Source organism: Bison bison, unplaced genomic scaffold, assembly GCF_000754665.1.
Source record: "Bison bison bison isolate TAMUID 2011002044 unplaced genomic scaffold, Bison_UMD1.0 scf7180017864072, whole genome shotgun sequence".
Lineage (NCBI taxonomy): Eukaryota > Metazoa > Chordata > Mammalia > Artiodactyla > Bovidae > Bison > Bison bison.
In genome coordinates, this window is record NW_011494644.1 from 12,053,833 (window position 1) to 12,065,397 (window position 11,565).

An 11,565-nucleotide genomic window follows, 5' to 3' on the forward strand; every position below is an offset into this window, starting at 1 on the left:
GGGCGGGGCGGGGCCTGAGGGGGTAGAACACGGTCTTTTGGACTTGCCCCGGCGCCGCCTACAATCCCCACAGCCTGGGCTTTAGCCAGTCTTCCTTCTGTGTTTTAGAGCCCCCATTCCACTTCCTTGCCCAGTCTTAGGCTTCATTCCCTTTTTTTGTTAACCTGCTTCCTCACTGGTCTCCCTTGTGTCTGTGACTTCCCCTTCTTATCCATCCCCTACAGCCGCCAGCGGAGAAGACCTCCCGGAACACAAAAACGAGCTTCCCCTCCCTTCTATTTTTTTGCGTCATTTCCAGAATAACCCCCAAATACGTTAGAATGGCCTTCGTCTTTGTCACCTCTCTGTTTTTTAGCACCCCTAGCAAAGGCCATTGACGGACCAGACCACGCTCTTAAGACCATATGCCTTTTACTGCTGGCTAGCCCCACTCATCCTTTTAGCATCATATCCCCTGTGATGTCACTCTTGACTCCCTTCAGGCAGAGTGAGTCGTTCCCTTCTGTATATTTCTGCAACATTTTCTTCATACCTGAGCTACGGTATATGTACCATTGTGTTGTCATTGTCTGTCTTCTATCAAAGTGTGAACTTCTGGAGGGCAGGACCGCTCATGATTCATCAGTGTATCTTCTGTACCCAGCAGCAGCCCAGCTCAGGGCCAGACTTGCAGTGGTTGCCTTACTCATTTGTTGAATGGTCCGCCATTGGGTGCTGTACTGAAAGCTTATTACCATTTGAGGGGGGCGCTGTTATCCTTATTTACACATGGAAGCGCTGAGGCTCAGAAAGCCAAAATAACTTGTTCAGTTAAATATAGCTAGGAAGTGGGGCTGTTTGAGTCCACAACTAGCTCTCATGACTTCTGAACAAGTGAATGACTGAGTATAGTAATACAGACCTTGAATTTGGAGCCAGACTTGAATTCGGTTAAATGTGCTTATTACTTTTCAAATAGTGAGCATACCTACTTTTCAAATAGGTAAGCCTCAGTTTCCTTGTCTCTAGTATAAGAATAAGAGCCCCAATCTGGCCCACCTCAAGACAGTGATTGAAGGGAGTGGCAGAGGTGAGCAGATGAGGTTAGCTTCGGAATCTAGCAACCTGCTCCTCTGTCACTCATTCCAGCCCCGTTTTCTTTCTCAGTGATCCTACCCTTTTCCCTTCACAGATTCTGCTGAAGTGATCCAGTCTCGAGTGAACGATCAAGAAGGCCGAGAGGAATTCTATGTACACTACGTGGGCTGTGAGTAATCAGGTCCGGGTGCGGGGTTGGGGGAGAACGCTAAAGGGCAGCACCTTCATGACCCATCCTCACAGTTAACCGGCGATTGGATGAATGGGTCGACAAGAACCGGCTGGCGCTGACCAAAACAGTGAAAGATGCTGTGCAGAAGAACTCAGAGAAGTACCTGAGCGAGCTGGCCGAGCAGCCGGAGCGCAAGATCACTCGAAACCAAAAACGCAAGCATGATGAGATCAACCACGTGCAGAAGGTCCGGATCCCTTCCCTTCCCCAGTGCCCTCCCCTTCCCCGGGTCCCTCCCCTTCCCTGGGTCCCTCCCCTTCCCCAGGGCCCCAGGAGGCTCAGCATCCTCTCTGACTAACCTGGGTCCTGGTGCCACACCCACAGCAGCTTCCATTGCTTAAGCTCCTGCAGTATATGGGGGACTATCTACCTCTTCCCAGGTATTCTTCACAGACGAGAAAACTGAGGCTCAGAGAGGGTGAGAGCTTGGCTGTAGTCTTGTGGCAAGGAACTGACACAGCTGGGACTGGAACTCAGGCCTCTTGCAGCTTTTATGCCCCTCTTGGCTGTGCCACATTGACAAACAGACCTGCAAGTTCCGAGGGAAGGAAGAGAATAAGTGATTTAGGGGTACTTGCAATTGCCAACCCTTGTGCTGAGTGCTGTGCCTGGATAAGCTCATCAGGTCCTCTGTAACAACTTAATGCCACAGAGCTAATTAATTCTTTTTGAGGAAAGCAGGAAGCAGACTCAGAGAGGTTAAGTAACTTGCCTAAGGTCACACAGCTAGTATATAAAAGGGTGGGCTGAAATTAGAGTAATAATGGCACATTTATTGGCTTGTGAGCCACAGTATTAGGCAAAGTATTCTAGAACATGATCTCATTGAAATTTCACAGCAACTCTGTGAGGTAAACTTTATATCCCCAGTTTATAAGGGAGGTGCAGGTAGTTTTAGGAACCCAGTCAGGAATTAGATTTGCCAATTGGATTGTTCTACTTGGGGCACAAGCCCTTAGCCCTGACTTGGAAATATCCTAAAAACTCCTGCCATTTATTTCCAAAGCTTGGATTTGGGGACTTCCCTAGTGGTCCAGTGGTTAAGACTCTGTCCTTCCAATGCAGGGGGTGTGAGTTCAATCCCTGGTTGGGGAACTAAGATCTCTCATGCCTCTGGGCTAAAAAAAATAGAAGCAAAATTTGGGTTCTTTTCTTGAAGCCAGCCTGCCCCTGGAGGGTTTCTTTTCTCCCATTTTGAGCCTCAGTTTCTTGATTTGTGAAATGGAGTGTGCAGATTAGAAGAGGCTTTATGAAGCTCTTAAGGAACCCAAATTTTTGGTATTTTCACCCAGCAATTGCATCCTGAGCACTCATTGTGGGTTTTGCAGCAATGGTTTGCAGACTGTGGGGCACAGCTATTAGTAGATAGCAAGATGAGTTCAGTGGGTTGTGGTCATTTAAATTTAAAAAATGGAATAACTAAGATAAAGTACAAACTATCAGTATATTGTCCTTTAATAAAGGTAAGTTGAGAAGTTCTTATTTCACATATAAATATACATGGGTGTATACACAGACTGCCAACTGGTTAACAGTGCTGTCATTTAAAAAAAAAAAAAATTATTTTTAAATGCTTTGAATGAGAAAGATCTCTCACCGGGGATTCCTGGTGGTCCAGTGGTTAGGACTCGGCGTCTTCACTGCCATGGCCCAGATTCAGCCCCTGGTCGGGGAACTAAGATTCCGCAAGCCATGTGGCGAGAAGAAAACCCGAAAGATGTCTCTAAAGCACCATCTAAGGCAGCACTGTCCTACTGAACATCCTGTGATGGAAATGGAAATGTGCTATATCTGTGTTGTCTGATACAGTAGCCACTACCCACTTGTGGCTATTGAGTACTTGAAATGTACTGAGAATTGAATTTTATTTTGAATGTAATGAACTTAAATCTAAGTAGCTGCTTGTGGCTAGAGGCTACTTTATCCCACATCACAGTCTAAGGTTTGCTCAGCTCCCCAGCCAGGTTGCCTTGGTAAATTAAGCCTCAAAGATGTCTTTCTAAGCTGGCAGTCAGCATGGTGGATGACCGTGGACCAGTGGTGGTCAAAGAGTGAATAACCAGCAAATTACTCAAAGAATGAATAATCAGCAAGTTAACCAAAGAATGAATAATCAGTGAGTTAACGATTAGCAAGGTTCTCCAGGGCCTCATTAATGTTTAATTCTAAATAAATTACAGCATTTATTGAAAAGTAGTGTTTTTGTAGTTCTTTAACCCATTTGCAGAAGAGGACTGATTTGTGAATTGGGAGATGTGTTTTAAAGAGGCACATGAGGAGGAAAAGCTCCCTTGCCTCATCTTTGCAGGGGTTTAGCTTTGGTGTTGGACAGACCGGAGGCCCATGCCCCACTCTGCTTGGTCCCGGTTCTGTGAGCCCACTTCTCCATGCCTCAGTTTCTTCTGTGCGGTGTGGATAGTGAGCACTCCCATCTCAGGCTCATGCTGAGTAATGTCTATGATGTGAGCACTTGGTACTTGGAACAAATGGCAGCTGGCTAGTCCCCAAGGGCGAATGACCTCATTTCTCCCTGTTTACTTCTCTGTAAAGCAGAAGTAAGAATATTGTGTCTCCACATTGCCAAAGGGTTAAATGAGGCCATCCGGCCAAGTGCTTGGTAGAAAGGGCTCTGGGTAAGACACTGGCCCCTGTCTCCCTTCTGAACCACAAGGCAAGGCTGCCGTCTTCTCTGGTGTAGGTCCCAGGCTTTCCTGGGTCACTTGTCAGGCTGGCCTTGGTTCCCTTTGCAGCCTCTGGCCTAGAACCTGGGCAGGCTATGATTGCCACGTGAGTTATATCCCTGCCTTCCAAAGACTTGGAAAATAGGGAAACCAAGATGGGGGAGACGGTGGGTACTGTTGTTGAGCAAGGCATTCCTGACCTGGGAAGGAATGTATTCTGGCTCAGAAGAATCCAGTCAGGCCTCCTGGATAGGGTTGGGAAGGGTGCTGGGCCTTCAAAGACAGAAAGAGCACAGTAAAAACAATGACACGTGATCACTCGCCACGCTCTGCCCCGTCAGGCACTCGCCTGGCTCATGCTCGGTACCAGGCTGAGTAAGCGTTTTCTGGCAGCTGTAGAAGAGGGAACGACATGGAGGCTGGGAGGAACTGCATGCGCAAAGGCGTGAAGACCAGAAACAGGACTGTCAACAGCAGAGCAGGGTTGAGCTGAGACAGAGGGCTGGGAATCCCCAGGCCTTGTCAGCAGCTGTCCAGACCTGACATGGTGGCAGTGGCTATTCGGGGTGGGGCAGAAGGAACCAATTCCAGAGATGACAAAGAGGTAGCACTGACAGGACGTGGCCATTATTTGAATGCCAGGCTGAGCGAGGAGGAGGAGCCTTGTGAGCAGGCTCATTATTGGTCTGGGGCAATTGGCCCAAGGGTGATGCTTCCCAGTGAGTTGAGGAACCCAGGAGGATGAACAGGTTTGCAGGAGGAAAGGCCAAATTCCTTTCTGGACACCTGGGGCCCGCTGTGCCTGTGGGAGGGGCCTCTGGAGCCGTCCCATGTGCAGGAAGGAGGTCCAGGCACACTGGGGTGTCCCTACCGGTTCCTGATACGAGCGCAGAAGACCAGACCTGTTATTTCCTCTGTCTCCTAACAACTATGGCAGAACTGGATTGATCCGATTGGAAACACCGAAGCTCTTAGCAACCTAAGGAGTCAAGCCAGACCTTTTGATCCTAGCCCTGTTCATTAGGCAAATAGTCCAGATTTGAGCATCAGGGGGCTCTGGGATGGGTAGGTGGGTGGGTGGGCAGATGGGAGAGGGACTTGGACCAGCCAGCTCCGAAACCAGGTAAAATAAGCTTGCTCGATTTCCAGTTATTGTAGTTTAAGGGATGGGGTCTGGAAAACGGAAGAGGTGGCCTGACCCCTTCTATTCATCTCCATCCACTGCTGTTTCTCACTCAGACCTATGCAGAGATGGATCCCACAACAGCAGCCTTGGAGAAGGAACATGAGGCGGTAAGTACGGGGAGGGATCCTAAGCGGAGCTGCCCCTTCCCTGTTGCTCCTCTTGCCCCGACCAAGCCCACCTTCCCTCCACTCCCACCTCGCCCACAGATTACCAAGGTGAAGTACGTGGACAAGATCCACATTGGGAACTATGAAATCGACGCCTGGTACTTCTCCCCATTCCCTGAAGACTATGGGAAACAGCCCAAGCTCTGGCTCTGCGAATACTGTCTCAAGTATATGAAATACGAGAAGAGCTACCGCTTCCACTTGGTGAGGCTGGGCTGGGTCTGGTGCACGCAGGGCGTGGTTGTTGAGGCTAGGGCTGCCTGAAAGAGTGGCCAGGGGAAGGAGAGACAGGCCCACAGCTGTAGATCCAAGGAAAAGCTGGCCCGGGTGGAGAGACCTGGCTTCCAGGCCTGACTCTGCCTTGGCTGGAGCCTCCCCAGACCTCAGGTTCCTCTTCTGTGGAATGGGGGCTTTCTGGGGTCCCTGGCCCTCACCACATATTTAGCAAGGCCAGTCCAGTGCCAGGTTCCTCTGTGCAAAAGAGGAAGTCAGCACAGCCCCGAGCCATGGGACCACGACTCCTGGACTGTTGGAATGCTTGGCCACACACAGGAGCCACCTGGCTGGCATGGTGGTGTTTCCCACAGGGTGGATTTTTAGGCAGATGTGTATGGTTTAGGAAACAACCTTGTCCTGGCTGCTGGCCCTCCAGAGCCAGGCTGAACTGGACTTGTAATTAGCCTGCTGTGTGATGTTCATGCCAGTTACCTGGCCTGTTACTGTGCCTCAGTTTCTCCATCTGTAAAAGGATTCATCTCCTTAGATGGTTGGGTGAGTTACTTGATACAGGTGAAGGGTGGATCCCCAGGGTCTCCAACTGGGGAAGTGGAGAGAAGCGGAGGCCTGCTGTCAGCCACACGGGGTGGGGGATGGGGTGCCCAGCGGGGAACCTCGGGACCCCACATCTGTGCCTCCCCTCTCTCACCCCCCACCCAGGGCCAGTGCCAGTGGCGGCAACCCCCAGGAAAGGAGATCTACCGCAAGAGCAACATCTCTGTGTATGAAGTGGATGGCAAAGACCACAAGGTGAGCCCTTGGGTAGAGTTACCATGGAAATGGGGGACGTGCTAGGCACTTCCTGATGATCCTCACCATCGATAAAGGACAGAGGCCAGCCTTAGCATGAGAAGCGGCCTGCGGGCTTGTGCTTAGCCTGGCACCCAGCGTGTGTTCTGTGCAAAGTAAGCTGCCTATGGTGCTTACTTACCCTCAGCTTCTGGGTTTCCCTTCTGTCCCTGAGGGATTTGGCTTCTGAGGGGGTAGCTGGGGGTGGCTTAGGCTCAGGTGCTTCTGGAACCCAGAGTGTAGATTGTCTGGCCTCAGGGTATCGTTCAAACCTGCATTTTCTTTCTGCCTGAAGAAATGGTGTTTGTTTTTCCTGGGTGGGAACTGCTCTGTGTGCGGTTTCCTGCCCGAGAGCTCTGTGGCTCTGACGCCAAGTTCCTTGTTCCTGAAGGACTTCAGTGGGGCGGTGTCTGGTCCCTGGGGCGTGCTTTGCTTTCGTGGACAGCTTGGCCTTTGCCTGCTCAGTCTAGGAGGGTCTCGCCGAGGGTCCCCGGTTCCCGTGCAAGGGCAGCAGAGTGTAAGATGCAGGGGGCTGGCTTCTGAGTGGTTCCGGGCTTCAAATCGCCCTGTCACTTCCTTGCTGACCTTGGACAAGTTGCTTAAGGTCTTCTGTTCCTGTTTTCTGCTCTTTAAGACAGGAGTCATGCTAATATTTACCTACGAGACTTGTTAATGGAATAAATGAAACAGCAAAGTCAAGTACTTAGCCCAGTTCTTGGAATTGAGCAGGAACTTAGTAAACACGGGCTTTTGCCAGCCTTGTGATGAATAGCTTGCTAAATAGCCTCACGTGAGCCCCCTGTTCTGCCTTCCTGAACATCAGTGGGGTGGGGGTTGGGGTTGGAGGGGCAGAAAGAGACAGAGCAGAGACGTGGGTGTTCTTTCAGCTCCACCCTGTACAGCTTTGAGGCCTCAGGCAGTCCCTCACCCTTACAGATCCTCAGTTTCCTCCTAAGCAAAATGGGTCAATGGTGCGGGGCTCACACAGCTGTCGGGTCAGGTGAGAGTGGTGGTAAAAGGTGTCCTTGATGTCTGCCATGCAGCCAACCTCAAGGTCCCACTGGCCCTCCTGACATTGGTCTCTGGCCTGGCACATCCGATGGGGTAGATAGTTTGGGCTGTGGAGTCAGGCTCAAGGGTTGTTCATCTGCAGACATTTACCAACCCCCCAGGTTCACCCTTCGCCATGTGCTAGGTCTGAGGGCACGGCTGTGAGCAGACAGAACTCACACACCAGCTTGAGTCCTGCCCTGGCGCTCAGCAGGTGGGGGACCTTGGGCGAGCCACTGTCTCCTCTGAGCCTGTTTCCTGAGCTGAAATAGAAGAGTCTGTGTCTCTAAAGATCAAACTCCTCTTGAGTGCTCAGCAGCAGTAGCCGTGATTAGCCCGACTCTGCTGTGACCTCCTTGAGTGCTTGTACCTATCTAATTTTCCATTTCCCTGTCCATTAGAAATTGACTCTAAGACTCCTTGCAATGCTAAACACGGCCGTTCTGGTGAGGCTCCCACTTCTCACCGGGCTAGCACTGGCTACTCTCTGGAGCCTGGCACTTGGAACAGGCAGAGTGATAGTACCTGCCCAGACCTTGATGGAGCTAGGTGGAGGCGTTCTGCCTGCCGCTGAGCCTGCTTCCACCCACCCCCACCCCTCAGATTTACTGTCAGAACCTATGTCTGCTGGCCAAGCTCTTCCTGGACCATAAGACACTATACTTTGATGTGGAGCCGTTCGTCTTTTACATCTTGACGGAGGTGGACAGGCAGGGGGCCCACATCGTCGGCTACTTCTCAAAGGTGCTGGGAAGCCCGGGTTGAGGGAGGTGGGGGGCGGGGGGTGGATGAACCCGAGTAGGGGCTGAGTCTCCCCAGAGACCCTGACCACCCACCCCTGCAGGAGAAGGAGTCCCCAGATGGGAACAACGTGGCCTGTATCCTGACGCTGCCCCCCTACCAGCGCCGTGGCTACGGGAAGTTCCTCATTGCTTTCAGTGAGTGGTTCCTGCAGGAAGGGCGACAGTGATGAGGGGTGCCAGGGTAGGGTGGGTCCTCAGTTTCCTCGTTTCCACCACCTCCAGGCTATGAGCTCTCGAAGCTGGAGAGCACGGTCGGCTCCCCAGAGAAGCCACTGTCTGACCTGGGCAAGCTCAGCTACCGCAGCTACTGGTCCTGGGTCCTGCTGGAGATCTTGCGAGACTTCCGGGGCACCCTGTCCATCAAGGACCTTAGGTAAGTCCTCCCATAGGGAAGGACTCTCCTCTGACTGCCAGTGATCCCCTCTCCTTGGCCCCTCCCAGCCAAATCCCTCAAGTAGACCTCTCTCCAGCATCTGCTCTAATCTGTTTGTGTAGCCAGATGACGAGCATCACTCAGAATGACATCATCAGCACCCTCCAGTCCCTCAACATGGTCAAGTACTGGAAGGGCCAGCACGTGATCTGTGTCACACCCAAGCTAGTGGAGGAACACCTCAAAAGCGCTCAGTATAAGAAACCACCCATCACAGGTGGGTAAAGGGGCTGCCCTAGGGGTGTGTGTGTGTGTGTGTGTGTGTGTGTGTGTGTGAGTGAGTGGTGGGGTATAGGTGTAAGGACCTCCAGGAGCCAAGGCCTCCTTTTTGCTGTCACCTGATCCCAAACCAGTCTGACCAGCTCCCAGGACCAAGCCTGAGGCAGGCCACTCATTCCTGGACTTCCCTCTCCACCCCTACCCCCACCCCAGGAATCAGTCTGCCCTTGTTCCCATCTGCAGGTGAAACCTGGCCTGGGCCCAGGGCAGAGCAGCTGGGGTGACTGGCCCAGTCAGGGGAGCGGGGTGGGGGCCGTCCTGCCTCTCATCTGTCTTTTCTCCCTGCAGTGGACTCCGTCTGCCTCAAGTGGGCACCCCCCAAGCACAAGCAAGTCAAACTCTCCAAGAAGTGAGCGGCCTGCGCCTCTGCTCCTGGACCCATGCCTCCTTGCCCCCAGCCTGTAAATATGTACAGACGTGTGTCATCCTTTTTTTAATAAAGTAAGTGCTGCCAGTGTCCCACAGCTGATGGGCTTCATTCATTTCATGTCACAAACATACACATAGCCAGTTGTGCTCAGAACATTTTACTCCTTCTGACCCCCCACCCCAGATGCATGTTGGAGCCCAGTTCCGGTGGGGGCTCAGTCCTCCGGAGTCCAGGAGTCAGGGCTCAAGGGGGGCATGGCAGCCAATGAGGCAAGACTTGGGCCTTTTTTATCCTTGAAAACCTGCTGCCCAGAGGCAGCCCCAGGCTTCCCTGGTGGCTCAGATGGTAAAGAATCCACCTGCAATGCAGGAGATCAGGGTTGATTCCTGGGTCAGGAAGATCCCCTGGAGAAGGGAAATGGCCACTCACTCCCGTGTTCTTGCCTGGGGAATCCCATGGACAGAGGAACCTGACGGGCTACAGTCCATGGGGCTGCAAAGAGTCGGACATGACTAAGTGACTTACACACTTCAGAGGCAGCCCTGGCCCAGAAGACAGGAAGAAGGTGAAGTGATGGGGCTCATCAGACAGAGCAGGTGAGGTGCTGAGCCAGTCCTTCTTCAGTAGCCATCAGCTGGCCAGTCTTCTAGAAATGGGTGGGGAGCCAGGGCCCATTTTCGTAGCAGAGGGTCCTTGGGGGCTCCATAGGAGCCCAGCAGATAGGCTTGTGGACAGCAGATGGAAGTGACCAGAGGTTCTAGCCAGTACCACAGGCAATAAACTCCTGGAGTGGAGGTTACCGTCCCAAAGAACAATCCAGAAGAGTGGGCTCAGAGTTCAGGATGGTGCCTTGAACTCCCACAGGGTCCTGGGAGGAGGGAGTGACTCAAGTCAGGCCCCGGGCCCAGAGTGTCCCGGGTGGGGCCTAACACGGGAACAGCATCCGTCCTTGGGTGTGATGTGGAGGTCTCAGAAGCAAAGCAGCTCCCAGGAGTGAGTAGCTCAGTCCTCGTGCAGTGGGCGGAGGAGGCCCAGGGTCAGGCCAAGTGGCAGCAGAAGGATGGGTCCCACCAAGCCCTGTGCTGGGGCAGAGTTGAAACCCTTGTAGTGGCTGCAGAGGTGGCCATCGGGCTGGGACTCCTCCATTTGGGGCACCACCTTAGGCTGGAGCTCCGCCACTTTGTAGTGAATCCAGGAGGCATAAACGGAGGTCAGGGTATAAACACCGGGCCTGTTAGGGGCCCCACAGGCATCACCCCAGCTTACGATGCCTGCCAGGTACCAGCGGCCTGCCACTGGGCAGGAAAGTGGGCCCCCAGAGTCACCCTGAGAAGAAAATCACACAACAGTTGTCAGGACAGGACCCCAGGCCTCCAACCATCCAGGCCAAGCCCTCTCAAGCCCTCATCTCCCAAGACACACCCGTCTCCCCCACTCACCCAGACCCCCTGCATTTACCTGGCAGGCGTCCTTGCTCCCGTTCACGTAGCCAGCACACAGCATATCCTGGTCGATTACGTGGGGCTCCCCGGGCTTGGCATTGATATTGTACAGGCAGTTACAGGTCTCACGACTGATCAGCGGTACCTCAAGTTGCTGCAGTGGCCGGGGGTTCTGGAGGCTCACTGTGGGGGGCGAAAGATGCTTACCCAGGGTCTTCTAGCCTGAGTCAGCTCCCCTCTGCGTCTCTAGACGTCAGCCCTGTCCCTCACCTGAGGGGGCAACGTGGCCCCAGCCAGTGACAACGCACTGGAGGCCGTTGGGGAAGGAGGCGTTGGCTGCGGGGAGGCAGATGGGCCGGATGTAGCGGGAGAAGGTGACGGAGCTGCTGAGCTGGAGGAGCGCAATGTCCCCCATGGAGCCCTCGTGGGAATATTTCTCGTGGGAAATGACCTGGGCCACCCCGCGGACCTGGGTGTCAGTGCTGAAGTAATCCAGCTGGTGGGCGCCCAGCTTGACCTCGTAATCTTCTATCTTGTTGTCACTGCAGGCAGAGGGGTGAAGGCAGAGCAGCTGACCTTTTGGGTCCCACTGTGCATCCTAGTTTTATCCTATGACGTGTGACCTCTGGCCTTCACTCCTAACAGATCCTTAACAGGTTTTATTGATACCCCCTAGATCCAACGCAAGAACCCCCAGTCTCTGACCTACATTGATCCTTGAATCTTGACCCCCGCCCCACTTCCCCATCCTGCCCCCCACCCCATGGGTACCTTGGGAAG

At 53.1% G+C, this 11,565-nt stretch overlaps 2 protein-coding genes across 4 annotated transcripts in view; one reads left to right on the plus strand and one right to left on the minus strand.

Annotated features, from left to right (window-relative positions):
* KAT8 (K(lysine) acetyltransferase 8) overlaps window positions 1-9,434 on the plus strand; it is an 11,260-nt gene extending 1,826 nt beyond the window's left edge. The window contains exons 2-11 of the mRNA XM_010837363.1: window positions 1,172-1,246; window positions 1,321-1,496; window positions 5,230-5,283; window positions 5,383-5,547; window positions 6,280-6,369; window positions 8,062-8,202; window positions 8,303-8,396; window positions 8,484-8,634; window positions 8,757-8,911; window positions 9,262-9,434. Of these exons, the coding sequence (XP_010835665.1) occupies window positions 1,172-1,246; window positions 1,321-1,496; window positions 5,230-5,283; window positions 5,383-5,547; window positions 6,280-6,369; window positions 8,062-8,202; window positions 8,303-8,396; window positions 8,484-8,634; window positions 8,757-8,911; window positions 9,262-9,326 (1,166 nt within the window). The 3' untranslated portion in view covers window positions 9,327-9,434. The remainder of the gene's footprint in view (window positions 1-1,171; window positions 1,247-1,320; window positions 1,497-5,229; window positions 5,284-5,382; window positions 5,548-6,279; window positions 6,370-8,061; window positions 8,203-8,302; window positions 8,397-8,483; window positions 8,635-8,756; window positions 8,912-9,261) is intronic.
* Window positions 9,397-11,565, minus strand: part of PRSS8 (protease, serine, 8) — a 5,274-nt gene continuing 3,105 nt past the window's right edge. For all 3 annotated transcript variants that reach the window (XM_010837361.1, XM_010837360.1, XM_010837362.1), the window contains 3 exons: window positions 11,056-11,327; window positions 10,802-10,968; window positions 9,397-10,669 (listed from right to left, as the gene is read on the minus strand). In XM_010837361.1, the coding sequence (XP_010835663.1) occupies window positions 10,346-10,669; window positions 10,802-10,968; window positions 11,056-11,327 (763 nt within the window). In that variant the 3' untranslated portion in view covers window positions 9,397-10,345. The remainder of the gene's footprint in view (window positions 10,670-10,801; window positions 10,969-11,055; window positions 11,328-11,565) is intronic.